General features: G+C 41.8%; 1 protein-coding gene across 1 annotated transcript; it reads left to right on the top strand.

The window, feature by feature from the left end:
- The first annotated feature begins 844 nt into the window (after positions 1 to 844).
- Positions 845 to 18,385, top strand: atg9a (ATG9 autophagy related 9 homolog A (S. cerevisiae)). The gene is made up of 20 exons (XM_033988291.2): positions 845 to 1,092; positions 1,243 to 1,299; positions 2,168 to 2,307; positions 2,381 to 2,424; positions 2,573 to 2,637; positions 2,725 to 2,874; positions 3,000 to 3,141; positions 3,206 to 3,346; positions 3,426 to 3,546; positions 4,238 to 4,413; positions 4,723 to 4,845; positions 5,573 to 5,760; positions 5,838 to 5,991; positions 9,538 to 9,717; positions 10,326 to 10,538; positions 11,879 to 12,105; positions 12,443 to 12,560; positions 15,044 to 15,293; positions 17,535 to 17,680; positions 17,771 to 18,385. Exons 3-20 carry the CDS (start codon positions 2,205 to 2,207, stop codon positions 17,777 to 17,779), a joined length of 2,550 nt encoding a protein of 849 aa, XP_033844182.1. The 5' UTR covers positions 845 to 1,092; positions 1,243 to 1,299; positions 2,168 to 2,204; the 3' UTR covers positions 17,780 to 18,385.
- Positions 18,386 to 18,461: the final 76 nt, after the last annotated feature.

Genomic DNA, 18,461 nt, shown 5'->3' with positions numbered 1-18,461 from the left:
GGTGAAAACAGGATTTTCTGAGCACTCAAGTCTCAAATGCAGGACAATACAGGATTACTCAAACATGCATGAATCATTCGATTTACTTAAAGACCATATGACAGGATAGTAGATTACAAATTTAAATAAAATATAGTTAACATAATAATAATAATAATAATAATAATAATAATAATAATAATAATAGTACGTCAATTTTCTTCCACATATCTTGCCCGGTCATGGGGGCAGCAGTCTAAGCATCCAAGCCATTCCTAGGCCAGCCGAAAGACATAGTCCCTCCGGCATGTCCAAGGTCTTCCCCGGGGCCTCCTCCCAGTGGGACATGCCCAGAACACCTCCCTAGGGAAGCGCCCAGGAGGCATCCTGAACAGCTTATAATAATAATAATAATAATAATAATAATAATAATAATAATAATAATAATAATAATAATAATAATAATAATAATAATAATAATAATAATAATAATAATAATAATAATAATAATAATCTTGCCTTGTTTTGTTTCTAGCTTATTTTAGTTTGCTTGTTCATTCTTTTTTCCTTTTTTTTTTTTTGTCTTTTTCCCACAAAAAATATGAAAACCTGTCATATGCACTTTGATATATCCCCTTTACGTGGATAACTCTCAGGGAACGATGACTCCACATTATACCTGACAATGATTGTGCAGATTGATTGTCCTTGCTTGGTTTCACTCTTGTTTTGACTCAGGTTATTGCAGTCCCTAAAGTGTCCAGCAGATAGCGCCAAAACACTCCTTAAGGCCGCCTCTCCCGCGCTCTGATTGGCTGCTGTCTGTGAAGCTGCTTTTTGATTGGACACTGCACGCTCCACTTCCACCATCATGACAGACGCCAAACGGTGAGGTGGGCTAAACCTAAACCTGCGTGTCAAAACGGAAAGTGCCAACGTTTACTTTTTGTACGAATCGAAAGACAAACGGATAATCCTGTCAGGAAATAAAAATCTGGTTGTTTTTTATTATTGTACACCGTTATCGGCACAGCGTGAAGAGATATGTGACATGTTTTGGGGAGAGGCCTCTGTGCTGCTGCTGGCAAGCCAAGACAACAACACCTCAGTCAGGTAGCTCTCTGCTTTCTTCCTCGGTCTTCCTTGTCCAATACTTACAGCTATATTTACCTGGTATTGTAAGGTTCTGGTGGGTCTAATAGAGAGCTTGGTCCTGTTGTAAATATATAGACAAATGTGTAACGCTTTCTTCCGCGTTTCTAGCTGGAGATGTTGTAAACACAAGAACTGGATCATGGGAGGTGCTTCATCGCAATGGAGGTAGTCTTTTTTAGCTTATTTGAGACAATAATATGCTTTTTAGTTCTTTATTATACTGTAATTACATCATAACATTTGAGCAACATTCCCAAATCATTTATAGTCACATGTGAAAACCCCATGTTGCTGTTTTGTGGAAATAAAACAGTTGCTTGACCTTTGAACTTCAGCACTATCTCTGCTTTAAAATGGATTTTGAACTAACTTAAAACCATTATTTGATTTGAACATGCACTGGTTGCCCGGATTGGTTATGTTTATGAAATAATACAAACCTTACATACAGTTTCATGTAAATCAGTGTTAGATATTTAAGTGTAATGCTATACGGTGGAATATTCCAGGCAAAGCGTAAGGGTGCTTTCACACTTGCATGATCACTACTTCTGAATTTGTTCTGAACTGGGACTAAATCTGGAACTAAACCCTGACTAGACCAGGGCTAAACCAGGATTAGAACATGACGGGAAGTTTTTAATGCAAAATCAACCCAAAGGACAAACAGTGTTTATAGATAAGTGAAATTGTATAAGTTAAAATGGACAGTGCCACCGTGATCTTGAGCTGTAAGACCACATAGACTAGTATATGCTCATGGAACAATATGAAACATACTTGGACAACTAAGGGATTACACAGATATAAGACCACAAGGTAATATAAAAATAAGTATTATGATTTAATATTGAAAGTCACATTTTATTGTCTAAAGAAAGAGTGTTTGTAATTATCACTGTAGTTTTGGAGTCAATATTGAGTATCAAGTCTATTCCTTAGTATTGAGTTTGAAATTGTAGTATCGTGACACTAGTATCCTTTATACATTTCTTAAGCATTCTCTCTCCTCCCTGTCCACTCCATGTCCCAGTGTGTAGCAGTTCTGTGTGTCTGATGAGGCTGTGGTCATGGCACACTTTGACACAGAGTACCAGCGCCTGGAGGCGTCCTACAGCGACTCTCCTCCTGGAGAGGAGAACCTGCTCATGCATGTGCCCGAAGGGGTCAAGTGTAAGGCACTGTTCAACTGTGTTTTTGTTGAGATTGTTTTTTAGATGACTCTTGCATTGTTTTGCATTTACAGCCCAATGGCACCACATCGAAAATTTGGACCTGTTTTTTCAGAGAATATCCTTCATAACTGCTGAATGCTGCAACATATTGAAAAAAAAAAAACACTTCTGCATTTCTATAAACTGTCTTCTTCTTTATATATTTGGATAATGTCCCTATATTGTCTGATTTGAATATTGTTTTACTCCTTGACATTTTTAACGTCTATAAGCTACACCAGAAGAATGGTTTCACCTGTATGCTGCTGGGGGAGATCTTTGAGCTGGTGTAAGTTCCAAACACGTATCCAACATACATAACATATATAAATAGCTTGCCTTGTTTTTTACATTTTCCCCAATGATCTCTCTCCAGTCAGTTGCTGTTTGTGGTCGGCTTCACTGTGTTCCTTGCCAACTGTGTGGACTATGACATTCTGTTTGCCAACAAGTTTGTAAATCACACAGACTCATCTAAAGTGACACTGCCTGATGCCTTTTTACCGGTGGATGTCTGCACTGCTCGGTAAGAGTGCTATAAATTCTGTAGTAAACGTGGCCTTTTTATTGATTTTAATAATATATGTATGAGCTAATTTGGTTGATGCTGATAGATCTTTGCCTCATCATGAATATGTTTTCCCTTTGCAGAATAAGGGACAATGCTTTTGTGATATTTGTTCTCACCATCTCTGGAGTGTTTTGGTTACATCGCCTGGTGAAATTCATCTACAATGTGTGCTGCTACTGGGAGATCCGGTCTTTTTATAGAAACGCCCTTAAAATGACCATGGTAAGGCCTCATTTTAAAGGACTGATTATTTGTATTGATACTGATTCTGTTGTTATTGTTGCAGTCGGAACTTCCTTATGCAACATGGCAGGAGGTCCAGGCACGAATAGTGGAGATACAAAAAGAACACCAGATCTGCATTCATAAGAAGGAATTATCAGAGCTGGATGTTTATCACCGCATTCTACGATTTAAAAATTATATGGTGCGTACTGCCACAAAATGTAAGCACTGAACTCATGATTAATAGCAAGTTGTTTCTCACTCCTTTCGTCTGTTTTCAGGTTGCCATGGTGAACAAGTCGCTTCTTCCAGTGAAATTTCAGCTTCCTGTCCTTGGGGAGTATGTGTTCTACACCAGAGGTCTCAAGTATAACTTTGAGCTCATCTTCTTTTGGGGGCCAGGTTTGTATGATAGTAATTTACAGCAACACTAAAATGTTTTGCATTGCCTGTTATTAAAGTTGCATTATGTAATTTTTCTGGTGAAAGGTCTGCCACCAATTTGTCTCTATAGAGATCTTACTGCTTTACCTAGAATATTACATAGTATGGCATCTCCATGGAAACATACAGGTGGCATCAAGTCAATTTACAAGTCAAATCTGTGGAGAGACAACCCCTTTCACTTAGTGTTGTCACAATACTAAAACTGCAAATTTGATTTTGGTACAAGAAATCGACTTCATACTGATACTGATTCCAATACCACAATGATTATAAAAAGCACTGTTTATTTAGACAATAGAATGTGATTTTCAACATTAAATAGTAGTACTTTCTTTTATATTACCATGTGTCCTTATATCTGTAATCCCTCAGTCGTTTAGGTAGGTTCATAGTGGTCCATGAGCATATACAAGTCTATGTGTCTTATACTTGTTCTGATACAGCTCAAGATTATTCAAAAGCTATTCAAGAAAGGTTCATTTCTGTCCTATAAAAGTGACTTTAGTATCGATACTTGCTCAAATGAGTATCTACTTCCGATGCTAGATTTAGTGTAGATTAGTAAATTACGCGATGTACCTTTACTCATCAATCAAGTTTCAATATTGTGTTTATATACTAAACAGTGTTCATCTCTGCTGTATAGGTTCTCTGTTTGAGAATGAGTGGAGCTTGAAGCCTGAGTACAAAAGAGGAGGAAACAGACATGACCTCGCTGACAAGCTAGCATCTCGTATCCTGTGGATCGGCATTGCCAATTTATTACTCTGCCCTGTCATCCTGGTGTGGCAGATTCTCTATGCCTTCTTCAGCTATACAGAGGTAAGTACACAGGGCGCTTCGATTTGCGATTTATGGTTTAAAAATATGATCCTGTTCCAAGTTCACATCTTGAACGTGTCCAGAAGAATTGACAAAAAGACTGAAATATGAACTGACAAACTAATTAAACTCATTTCAGAACAGGTGTGCACAGATCTAAACAACAGGATTAGAGTTTTAGAGTTGGCTAATTGTGTCTATTCAAAGTGCAATTTCGATTCAGTTGCGATTAATTTTGGAGGCCTAATGAACATTCTAGCACCTATCCCATGTAAATAGATTACTTCAGTGTTGTGCTTTTGTGTTGAGGTCATTAAACGGGAGCCTGGGTCTCTGGGGGCCCGCTGCTGGTCTCTGTATGGGAGGTGCTATCTGCGCCACTTTAATGAGCTGGACCATGAGCTTATGTCACGCCTCAGTAAAGGATACAAGGTCAGTCCTAGTATTTTCCTCCTACTGTTCTACCTTTCTCCTTCCTACATCTTTGTTAGTGTCAATTACTTTATCTAAACAAGGAAATCAGGACTATTTACCCCACAAAAATGTACAGCAGTGTTTTGTATTAAAATACATTGAAACGTCTGTACTACAAAGAACTTTGGCATATCAAAATGTTTCAATGTTTGAGTTATGAAAATCTCCTGTTGCCATAGCATTTAACAAGTCAGAACTAAATATTGTATCTTTTGAATGGGCAGAATTCCTCACATATCACCTACAAACATGAAACTGAAACCTACCAGTAGAGGCTAGCATTATTTTTGCTCCGCTCCAACTGATCTAAACAATGTGTATATGTGCAAATCATAGACCTGCTAGCCACCCCATTCTGGCTCTATTGACTCTGGCTCCAATTCATTTTACAATGAGAAATTGTCATCCCTCTCTCTGCAACTGCTACAGTGAGCCTCGTCATTTTGGTCTTAAAATGTTCATATTACCAGGATTATATAGAGCGGGTTATTTTTATTTCGCTATTTTGTCAAGCTAACGTTAGCAACCGGGTTTGATTGACTGCTCTACGGGTGACGTCACACTCACTTAGTCCACTTCTTCATCCAGTCTATGGTGCAGATAACATTAGATTAAAAAGCATTCATTTACATTTAATTCATAATCTTATACCTTTCTTCTTACTTCCTGTATATGTATCTATCAGGCTGCATTCAAGTACATGAACTGTTTCCTGTCACCATTATTGACCGTCCTGGCCAAAAATGTGGCGTTTTTTGCCGGCTCTCTCCTGGCCGTGCTCATTGCCTTGACGATCTATGACGAGGACGTTCTAGCAGTGGAACATGTCCTCTCATCCATCACCCTCCTCGGTGTGTGCATCACCATCTGCAGGTAGGCGCAATTTGAACGCAAACAAAGTCAACAATAGCAACATTTTGTGGTAATTAAAATGTGCTTTTTTTGTCCAGGTCATTCATTCCGGATAAGCACATGGTGTTTTGTCCGGAGCAGTTGCTAAGGGTGATACTGGCTCATATACATTACATGCCTGACCACTGGCAGGGCAATGCTCACCGCTCGGAAACCCGCGACCAGTTCTCACAGCTCTTCCAGTACAAAGCAGTAAGGATCACGTATTTACTGGTCAAGACTGTCTAAGTGCATTATTCAATCAGTTCTTCATGTGGTTAGTTGGGATGGGACAATAAACAACATCATTTATCTTGATAAAAAGAGGGGACAGTTTGTGGGACAGTTCGTATAATTGTGAGACTCAACAAAGATAATCACCGTTATATCACCAGAATGAGCTACTACAACTACTTCTCCCTGATGATCTAGTACTAGTTCTTCTAGTTGTAACAAAGTACAAAACTATAACAGTTTAAATATGAAACCTATTCATAATATTAAAATTATAATTAATCATATCCATAACATTTTTAAACTGTCAGCAACTTTAATAATTATCCAGATACAATGATTATAAATAAAATGTATTCTTATTATTTGATAGTGTTTCATACCGGGGAGGCCTCCCCGATCTGAACCCGAGCGGTGTTTTGTTATTGGACTTCTGTGCTAGTCACAGTTTGTCCATAACGAACACCATGTTCGAGCACAAGGGTGTCCATCGGTGCACGTGGCACCAGGACACTCTAGGTCGGAGGTCGATGATCGACTTTGTTGTCGTGTCATCTGACCTCCGACCGCGTGTCTTGGACACTCGGGTGAAGAGAGGGGCTGAGCTGTCAACCGATCACCACCTGGTGGTGAGTTGGATCCGCTGGCGGAGGAGGAAGCCGGACAGACCTGGCAGGCCCAAGCGCATTGTGAGGGTCTGCTGGGAACGTCTGGCGGAGCCCTCTGTCAGGGGGGTCTTCAACTCCCACCTCCGGGAGAGCTTCTCCCTGATCCCGGGGGAGGTTGGAGACATGGACTCCGAGTGGGCCATGTTCTCCACCTCTATTGTCGATGCGGCTGCTCGTAGCTGTGGTCGTAAGGTCTGTGGTGCTTGTCGCGGCGGCAATCCCCGAACCCGGTGGTGGACACCGGAAGTAAGGGATGCCGTCAAGCTGAAGAAGGAGTCCTATCGAGCCTTGTTGGCTCGTGGGACTCCTGAGGCAGCTGATGAGTACTGGCGGGCCAAGCGTGCCGCGGCTCGGGCAGTCACAGAGGCAAAAACTCGGGGTTGGGAGGAGTTCGGGGAGGCCATGGAGGAGGACTATTGGACGGCCTCAAAGAGATTCTGGCAAACCGTCCGACGCCTCAGGAGGGGGAAGCAGTGCTTCACCAACACTGTTTACAGTGCGGGTGGAGAGCTGCTGACTTCGACTGGGGATGTTGTCGGGCGGTGGAAGGAATACTTTGAGGATCTCCTCAATCCCACTGTCACGTCTTCCGAGGAGGAAGCAGAAACTGGGGTCCCAGAGGCGGACTCGTCCATCACCCTGGCTGAAGTCACTGAGGTGGTTGGCAAGCTCCTCGGTGGTAAGGCTCCGGGGGTGGACGAGATTCGTCCTGAGTACCTCAAGTCTCTGGATGTTGTGGGGCTGTCTTGGCTGACACGTCTCTGCAACATCGCGTGGCGGTCGGGGACAGTACCTGTGGAATGGCAGACCGGGGTGGTGGTCCCTCTGTATAAGAAGGGGGACCGGAGGGTGTGTTCCAATTACAGGGGAATCACACTCCTCAGCCTTCCCGGTAAGGTCTATTCCAGGGTACTGGAGAGGAGAATCCGACCGATAGTCGAACCTCGGATTCAGGAGGAGCAGTGTGGTTTTCGTCCTGGTCGTGGAACACTGGACCAGCTCTATACTCTCCATCGGGTCCTCGAGGGCTCATGGGAGTGTGCCCAACCAGTCCACATGTGTTTTGTGGATCTGGAGAAGGCATTCGACCGTGTCCCTCGTGGTGTCCTTTGGGGGGTGCTCTGGGAGTATGGGGTCCGGGGCTCTTTGCTAAGGGCTGTCCGGTCCCTGTATGACCGGAGCAGGAGCTGTGTTCGCATTGCCGGCAGTAAGTCAGACCTGTTCCCGGTGCATGTTGGACTCCGCCAGGGCTGCCCTTTGTCACCGGTTCTGTTCATTATATTTATGGACAGAATTTCTAGGCGTAGCCAGGGGCCGGAGGGGGCGTGGTTTGGGAACCACAGGATTTCATCTCTGCTGTTTGCAGATGATGTTGTCCTGATGGCTTCTTCGAGCCAGGACCTGCAGCAGGCACTGGGGCGGTTTGCAGCCGAGTGTGAAGTGGCTGGGATGAGAATCAGCTCCTCCAAATCCGAGGCCATGGTTCTCGACCGGAAAAAGGTGGTTTGCTCTCTCCGGGTGGGTGGTGAGTCTCTGCCCCAAGTGGAGGAGTTCAAGTATCTCGGGGTCTTGTTCACGAGTGAGGGAAGGATGGAGCGGGAGATTGACAGGCGGATCGGTGCAGCGTCTGCAGTGATACGGTCGCTGTATCGGTCCGTTGTGGTAAAGAAGGAGCTGAGCTGGAAGGCGAAGCTCTCGATTTACCGGTCAATCTACGTTCCTACCCTCACCTATGGTCATGAGCTTTGGGTAATGACCGAAAGGACAAGATCGCGGATACAAGCGGCTGAAATGGGCTTCCTCCGCAGAGTGGCCGGGCGCACCCTTAGGGATAGGGTGAGGAGCTCGGTCACACGGGAGGAGCTCGGAGTAGAGCCGCTGCTCCTACACGTTGAGAGGAACCAGCTGAGGTGGCTCGGGCATCTGCTCAGGATGCCTCCTTGACGCCTCCCTAGGGAGGTGTTCTGGGCATGTCCCACCGGGAGGAGGCCCCGGGGAAGACCCAGGACACGCTGGAGGGACTATGTCTCTCGGCTGGCCTGGGAACGCCTTGGGGTCCCACCGGAGGAGCTGGAGGACGTGTCCGGGGTGAGGGAAGTCTGGGAGTCCCTGCTTAGACTGCTGCCCCCGCGACCCGGCCCCGGATAAAGCGGAAGAAGATGGATGGATGGATGGATGTTTCATACCGCTATTTATTTATTGAACCCCATGTTTTGTTTTGTTTTTTAACAATATTGTACATTTAGTATACCGGTATTTAATCACTTAATTTCAATATTTAAATTTATTGTCTAATCTCTGTTTTCTTCACCAATATATCACACTTCAAAATGTGCCTTTGGGCAATAGTGCTTGGATGTAACTTTGTTTCAGCACACAGTAATGTAATCAATGATCTCTCCTAATCAAAGAAGGCATTATTAAATACACTACTCTACCCTCCTTAAGTCCCAAAGGTCAGCAGTTCCCTCCCTCCTTAATCGACCTTTCCTACAGAAATGGACAAAATGTTGAAGCTTATCATTTTATTATTTACTAGACCCAGATCTTGCTGTATTAAAACAAAAGTCTGCATTGTCCAGCAGTGGCACTTTATGATGACGTTTTAAGTGCTATACCATAAAGGAGGAGGTGGGAATCATCGGGTTATTAACTTGAAGTCAGAGGACATTTTTCTTTTATTAAGTTGTTTTAGATCACTATTTAAAATGTTTAAAATAAAATATGTGTCATATATTATAACTACATACAACAGAAATATGATATGATATTCTTTAATGCATTCTTTCTTGATAACCAAAGTTTATCATCTGCAGTTTGTTAGTCTGACCTTTCACTAACTGTCTCATCTCTGCAGGTGCTAATTCTGGAGGAGTTGCTGAGCCCAGTGGTGACTCCCATCATCTTGATCTTCTGCCTGAGGAGGAAGTCTCTGGAGATCATCGACTTCTTCAGAAACTTCACAGTGGAGGTGGTGGGCGTGGGGGACACCTGCTCATTTGCTCAGATGGACATTCGACAGCATGGACACCCAGCGGTAAGAAGCTTATGCCAGTGTTACCATGGAAATATGCTTTATTGTTTTTTTTTTAATTGACTGTTAACAGTGGAAGAGAGCTGGAATATAAACCTCCCCGTGAGCTAGAACTTAACCCTTTTTAATCCTTGACTGAAGCAATGTTCCCAATGTATACTTTTTAGAGCCCAGATGTAGTACTTTTTTATTTGATTACAATTATATATATATTACTAGAGTGACACAATTGACATGATTGTTTTGAAGATTTGACTAATAATTCTGTTTATTTTTTCCCTAGTAAATTTTTGGTGAAGTTTATAATTTTACTTCCTGGTTGGACATGAATCAGTGGAGAGCACTGACATACACTACCCTCTCATTCAATGTTTTTAACTTTACAAACTTATGCAAAACTATAATAAATATTTATCACAACCACCAAATGAAGTAATAACTTGAAAGACATGATGTTTCAAATGTAATTTAATTCCTTCTTTCAATATCAAGTCCACATTGGAATTCTTACTAAATGGTCAGTTTTTGTAAATAGATGATCTATTCCCACAAAAAACCTTTAGAAAGACCAGTACACACTATGAGTTGATCGTCTCTCTCCTCTTCCTCAGTGGATGTCGGAGGGGAAGACTGAGGCATCCATCTATCAGCAGGCGGAGGACGGGAAGACGGAGCTCTCTCTCATGCACTTTGCCATCACCAACCCTCAATGGCAACCTCCACAGGAAACCACCCACTTCCTCAGCCAGCTCAAAGAACGTGTGCACCGAGAAGTGACCGGACACACAGGGGACACACACCAATACTCACTGTCCGAATCAGAGGTATCAACACGGCAAACACGGGATAGCTGCATTAGTTCATAGTTGTTAGTTAATTAAAATAACATGAATGCATATTATCTGTCATGATTTAACTCTGTTTAGGCTTAGGAACTACTGTCCTTAGTTAAGGGGTTGGGAGTTAGGGTTAGGGCATAAATTGAAGTGCGACTAAACACCTAGACTCATCCCACAGCCACGTTTCAAATAGAGCTGGTAACTTGAGCAGTACCTGGAGGAGTAAAGGGGAAAGTGAGGGGGAGGGACAGGGTCTGCGCGTATGAGGAACAGTGTTATTGGTCTAACAGGTATCCACACTTCAAACACTGCCCCTGCAGCCAGGTGTTTGCAGTTGGCCCCTGGCTGTAATCAGGGAAGTACTGCATGATGTCACCAACTACTTGAAATTGCAGTGGCCTCTGGAGGTCAGTTTTTGACAGTTTTTGACCAGAAAGCTGCAAATATACCAGGTGTGCTCTAAAATGGCTAAAAATGGACTAGGAAGAGCACACAATACTATTAAAATGTCATATAAAGCAGTGGTTCTCAAATAGTGGGGCTACGTATGACTCTGTGTATGACACTATAGTACTGTAGACAGCGCGTACGCAGCGCGCACACAGCAAAGAACAGGAGAGAATGAACAGATCGTGACACAGGGCAGTGAACGAGAGACACTTATGCTAAAGAGACACTATGGAAAACATTTTAACAGGGATGAAAAGAAAGGCGGATATAGACTGAGGCAAAGTCACCCGAAAAATATGACGAGGAAGTTTGATGAAGCATATTTAGCACTTGGCTTCACCGTGACTCCGGTGGGACACGAGGACAGACCAATGTCTGCTGTGTCTGAAAATGTTGGCAGTGGACAGTATGAAGTCAAACAAGTTAAGGCGCAAATGTTTTCTTCTTTATGGGGGGGCATGATAGAAAACAACTGAGAAGCACTGATATAAAGAGTGAAGTAGCAAAAAAGCTGATAGTTGTTTAGTTTCACTTTAAGTAGTTAAGCCTGACTCATTCTTAATAAACTACTTGTTCATGCTTTATTAAGGCTATTAAAACTGTAGTTATTATCAAGTCTTATTTTGTTTTTTGTTATTTATTTACTTTTTAAATTGACATAAGTAAGTGCATTTTTTTCCTACACTATCAGATGTTTTTAAATAAAATAATATGAAACCCATAATAAATATCTTGAAACAATTCTGACAATTAAGATTAATGTAGAACAGCCAAACTAAACTAAATTCATATTCTGAAATTCAAGCCATTTTATAATAAAATACAAATATGATTCAATTTGGTGACAACTTTCATCAAATGTCCCTTCCTTCCAGCCGAGGAGTCTGATCGCTAACCTCCTGGCAGGACCATCCACCCTGGGCTCGGTTCATTTTGCCCGAGACGCTTCTTTGGCCAACCACGCCGCGACCGCCATCAACGACTCTGCCTCTGCCCTGCGCTCCCTCTCCCCTGTCAGCGGCAGTCTGTACCTCAGGGGCAGTCTGAGTGCAGTACAAAGAGGCCACACTTCCACCATCAGCAAAGCAATGGCTGGATCTGGGTAGGAAGCATTATTAGATTTTTTGTTTGTTTGTTTCATTTTAAAGGGACTGTACCTAATTTTTACTGTCTTTAAAAACAAAAAACAAAACTAGTTAATTTTAAACAAAGGTAGTCCTCACTTTATACATCCTAATTATTCACATTGATGATTTTATTAGCTTTTTGCAACTTTCAGCTAAAAACAACTGGCACGCACTAAATAACGCTTTATAATTAGATGCAGAGAGGACACAGCAGCTGCTTATACAATGTATCTGTACTGGGGCAAGACAAATTTAGCTGAAATACATGGAACAAAATCAGGTACAATATTCTTTTTATGTTTTGTTTTCCAGAACCGATGCCCGCACCGTGAGCTCAGGCAGCAGCGCCTGGGAGGGGCAGCTCACCAGTTTGGTCTTATCAGAATACGCCTCGACGGAGATGAGCCTCCATGCACTTTACATGCATGAGGTAACTTCATAAAGCATAACCGTAACATGAAGATACAGTCATTTAATATTGACTTGACTAATATTCTGTATTTAGTCAAAACTGTGGAAATTTCCAAAAATAACATTTGAAAAAAAAAACCATTCCACTGAAAAACACACGTCCTTACTGTGAAAACTTGACTCCGCCGTGTTTCTATGGAAATGCCTATCTCCATGGAGAATATTCCAAACTGTGATGTTAACTTTCTATTTCCATGGAATCATGTAGGTGACGTGCCACTTCCAGAAAGTTACAAAAATAATAATTTTAATCATAATTTATCATAATGTACTCTGCTCTCTGACTACCACCATCTCATACACCTGTGCACCTGTGCACCTGTGCTTATGGGCTTAAAGTGAGTCTAAACATCTAAACTCTGCCCACAACCACATTTCAGAGAGAGCTGCTAAACTGAGCACTACCTGGAGGACTAAAAAGGAGAGAGTGAGGGGGGACAGTGAGGGGGGACAGTGAGGGGGGACAGTGAGGGGGGACAGTGAGGGGGGACAGTGAGGGGGGACAGTGAGGGGGGACAGTGAGGGGGGACAGTGAGGGGGGACAGTGAGGGGGGACAGTGAGGGGGGACAGTGAAGGGGGAGGAGAGGCAGGATCTAGAGGTATAAGGGGCAGTGTGATAGGTCTAAAAAAGGGGTGGGCGAGCTATGGCCTGGGGGCCACACACGGCCCGTTGAGTTTATTAATCTGGCCCACCGAACGTGACCAAGTTATATTGAAATAGGTAAGGGCAAACCTTGTTCAATTTACCTTTCCCCTGTAATGCCAACGTTTCCCCAAAAGATGGCACACTTCAGTTACATCAACCTTGTTCATGTGCATTAGTCTCTTATTCTCTAATCAGCCCTTCTGCAAAAATGAGCTATATCAAAGAAAAGAAAAGTGGATAGTGAGCGGCGAGTGTTCAGTACAGAGTGGACAACTAAATATTTTTTCACCGAAGTCCAATCAAAAGCTGTATGTCTAATTTGCCAAGAAGGAGAAACAATTTGTACAATGAGCCTTGCATATTCATGCTTTGCTACATGTTACAGGCCAAACCTCTAATACCCCCCCCCCCCCCCCCCCCCCCACACACACACACACACACACACACACACACACACACACACACACACACATATATATATATATATATATATATATATATATATATATATATATATATATATATATATATATATATATAAAAAAAAAACCCATTGTGGCCCGTGTGTCACTTCATCCTTATAGCCACCCTCGCTGTAATCAGGGCAGTCTTTTGTGATGTCATCAACTACTGGAAAGTGCAGAGATTCAAGACTTTATTGTCATTGTCATAGAAAACAATGACACACCACTGCATAGTTCTAATATAAAGTGCAATACCAAATCCAATAACACCATCCATCCAATAACCCCATACCTAACCCCAGTGTAAACATTAGCATTAGCAGTGTAATGACATCAGCACAGCACATGTGTAATAAACAGTAATAGTATAAGCAGCAGCATAAAGAGCATTAGCAGTAAAGTGCATGGTCACGCAGGATGCTGTCTACTCTCCTCAGACAGCAAATTGTGTAGATGGTACTGACCTTTGGGATAGTGGCTCCAGAGGCCACTAAAGGCAGTACAGACCTAAAAAGATTTAGATGTTTCTGACCAGAAAGCTTGTTAACTTTACCTGTGATGAACTCATTAAACCCTTCTGACTTATATTTCAGTCTCTTTCTCCTCTTTGACGCTTGCATCAGAAACGAACATAATCACGTCGGGGTCACCAAATTGATAGAAATGTTCGTTTCTGATGCAAGCGTCAAAGAGGAGAAAGAGACTGAAATATAAGTCAGAAGGGTTTAATGAGTTCATCACAGGTAAAGTTAACAATGGAGCACCGGACTCTCAGGAAAGGATAGGAAGAGAGTCCTGAGATGTTTGTCTTTCCAGCTTTTATAGGCCTCCCGGTGTGTGAGGCGGGTCTTCCTCTCGGCAGCATGTGATTACACATTAAAAACCTTTTTTGGCAAAATCCCTGAATGTGCGTTTTTAAGTCAATCAATCTTATTGTTTTATGACCCTCACAGGATGGGGGCACTCAGACCTTGGTGAACAGGGCCACAGATAAGAAGTGGCCCTGGTCCTAGATGTTATCTTCTTGGCCCCAGTGCTGTAGATTGCTTTACGACCCTCTCAGGGTGGGGGTCTTTGGTGAGTAGGGCTACAGGCATCTGAGGGTAGCATTACATTGTTAAAAAAAATACCTTACAATAGCTAAAAAAGTGTATTTAGTGTTTAGTTCCACTTTAAGCTAAAGTGTCTTGCCCAAGGACAGTATACACTAGTTAGGTAGTTTAAGAGCTAGAAGGTCAAAAACTGCTCTAAGTAATCCAAAATTATATCTCACAAAATACTTCATTGACAATCTATATCAATTTCTCTTTAATACTTTTGTCCTCCCACAGTTCCACAAGCAGCAGTCACGTGGAGAGCTGCCTCGCCACACTTGGCACAGACAGGACAGCGACGAGAGCAGCGATAGTATCCCAGACGAGGTAAGGAGTGAGCCCCCGCGTTGCTCCAGGAATCTCCCCCGCTCCCACACCTTCCCCACCACAGCACCCAGCCCCAGTGACATCCCCAAGTCTGCTTCGGACACCAGCACTAACACCAGAGGCCAGGAGGGGGCGCCGCCTTCTACTGACAGACAAACAGGTATGGAGGAAAAATAACAGATTGCTACTAGATGTCTTCTGAAATATGACTTATGGTTAGTATAAAGTCTCTGTTGTCATTTAGAAATCTTTGGCTGACCCGTACTGTTTCCATTCAACTTAATATATGCACAATAGGCTAATCCTCTAAATAGGTAAATGCATTCACCCACTACACCCGACATTTTGCCCTATGGTGCTGATTTGAAGGTTGGGTCGATTGCAAAGGAAAAATAGCCCTGCAAACTTAGTGTTAATTTTGTCAACTAAAATATTTTTGTCATAGTTTTTGCCAATGATGACTAAAACTATGACTAAAGTTTGATCATTTTGAAACTGAAAGTAGCCTACTAATATTTTGTCAAGTTTAAAAACAAAAACATAAATGAATGAACAGGTAGAAACAACATCCAAACTTTTCAATCCCAGATCCCGAAACCAATGTCCAAGAACACGTCTGTACATGTGCCATGACACAATCACTGTTCCCTCTAAGCTTCGCGCGTGCGCAATTGCGCACTGCTGACACGGTCTCCACGCACAGAAAATCTGTGCTGCGCACAAAAAAAAAGAATTGAAAATAAAATAAACACACAACAATTCATTCTGTGCTATTTTTCAATGTGAGTCAGTGAGTGTGACCGGGGACGAGCTGCCCCAGCCAATTATGTGATTCACATACGTGTTTGCACAGCTTATCCACGTCATTGACAGGCGTCCTCACGTGCCGCTACCAGAGTTTTAGCCGATGTGGCCGATGTGGAATGAAAACTCGCTAATGATGCTAATGATGCTAAGTGTTTCACCCCTTAACGTTCCGACGGCCCGCCCTCGGGTGCACTGTTTTGTAGCAGTTTTGCGTATTAAACATGACGAAACGGACAAAACAAAGGAAGTACGTGACCGAGGACACTGTGGATGTTTGTACAAGTTAAACTAGAGGTATCTCGGACCCGGAGCGGTTCGTGGAACCGAGTGAAGATCTCATGATGGAGTCAGGAGCACGGGACCTTATGATTTGATTGGATGCTGTTCCTAATCGGTAAGCGTGGTTTATTCTGCTATTGACTTAATTGTGGGTCAAATGTGTATCATGTGTAATCATTAGTATTAGCTAATGCCAATCTGCGCACCCCGACCACCACCAATCATCACGCACACAGCACTTGGGCAAAGTGTCTTGCCTAAGGACACAATGACAGAAGTTGGTCCGAGCGGGACTCGATCCTCCAACCTCTAACCACTGAGCCACTGTCACAGAATGACTGTGTGTGTTTGTTTACATTTTGAAGTGTGTGTTTGTTCACTGTTTGCAGTGTGTGGTTTGTAAATATATATTTATTTTGACCCATACCACTTGTTTTGACTATATTTTATATACAAATACACATTATATATTGTGTTTTGATATGATATGTAAATGTACAGTAATAGAGCAGCTGGGTGTGCAGATACAGATTCCTCTCAGTGTGTATTGGTCATTGACTGTCACTAGTTTATGAGTTGTATCAATCAAATCAGTCAATCAAATGATCGTGTCATATACTGAAAAAGAGTTACCGGACTGTCTCCCAGACACAGTAGGACAATCTCACTCAGTGCACAAAGCTTCACACAATGGCTTATACTCATAATACAAGTCAGAGCTTTATAATAAAAATGTTAAGTGTGTTTTCAACATTGGAGTTTACAGTTGTCTTGGTTTGGTTGGAAGCTCATGTTTTGCCATAGTTCAAATTAAATATTTATACTTCCAATAGCATTAACATACTACACAAGTCATGAGCAAGATTTTTGTCATTTTCATTGTATAAGTGGCTAAAGTACTTAATTAAAAGTCTTATAACAGAAATGTAAATGCGGTAATTTGATTCTTTTAATAAACCATTTAACTTGGATGGATGCGATGCAGCATGACCACAGTGCGCACGTCTGATGTCGCTCACAGTGGTCCATGGGACGCTCAGGGAGTTTGTGTGTTTGCTCAGACTCGTGAAAAATTAGAGGGAACATTGGACACAATACAATATCATTTATTATAGTTTGAAAAAATCTGGATGACTAAAACGATTATGAATTTTAACATGAACTGAAATGGAAACAAGCAAACGAGCATAGCAAAAATATTTTCCTTAAATTCAGTACATTTATAGCCAGCTAAGAAAATTAGGATAAATAATAAATATATAAAGTCATGAAAATTGTCAGTTAAACCTATTGCTTAGATTACTATTTTGTTCAGATTCTTTAGGTGCAGGAACAAAGTTTGTGAGGACTGCACGTGTTCCCATGGGCGGGTGGGCAGACGACAGTCAAGCTGTGCCCAGATACCCTGAGCCCCTTCCAGAGGAGAGCTCTGACGACGAGATGCCCCCTCACATACACAAGGTTTGCCCAAGCATGAGTGTAATCTTTTGTTTTTTTTTTTACTGTCTCTATAACAAATATATATATATATATTTTTCTTTTGAATTTTAGGTGACGTAGCCATGGTTCTAGGCATCCATGCTGACTGTTTACTCTTTAAATCTGCCCTCAACTTCCATCTGCCACTACAGATGAGCAAGACGAATTCTTTTGAGCTCACAAATCTATAGTTATGTAAATTAAGATTTTACTGTGTCACATATTGTTTATTGGCGACACCCACTGTAAATTACATCTTCTTACTGACCCTCATTGCAGTCATTTCTCATGCCTGATCTAGTTTAATATGGACTGTTAATTAATGAGATAAATTGTAATTAATATTTGTATTCTACAAAAATGATAATGCCTTTATTTTTTATTATTGTTTGTTATTATTGTCATTTTAAACAATTTCTGGTTAATTTATAAATCTTTTATGCATACATTAATTTCCAAACAAATGCCCCAAGCACAATTGCATGTTTCTTTTCTTTTATTCATAATGAAAAGAAAGAACTAGTACTATATTCAATCATAGCATTGTTTTCTGTGTTTAAATTTTTTCATATGCACATATTTTTGCACTTTACAGATGGTGTCATGGTTCATGTGTTTGTACTTTTGTGTTTTATTTATCAAAAATGGGGAAGTGCCATGTAAAAAATAAAGATTGATGTAAGCTGTTTTATTTGTTCATTTAAATTGTTTCTAGAAGCTATTGCTGTTGCTGGATTGTTGGTTTTAACTGTGTTTAATTTAC

Source organism: Periophthalmus magnuspinnatus, chromosome 22 (genome assembly GCF_009829125.3).
Source record: "Periophthalmus magnuspinnatus isolate fPerMag1 chromosome 22, fPerMag1.2.pri, whole genome shotgun sequence".
Classification (NCBI taxonomy): domain Eukaryota; kingdom Metazoa; phylum Chordata; class Actinopteri; order Gobiiformes; family Gobiidae; genus Periophthalmus; species Periophthalmus magnuspinnatus.
Note: the sequence above shows the minus strand (reverse complement) of the source record. Positions and strands in the feature narration are given on the sequence as shown.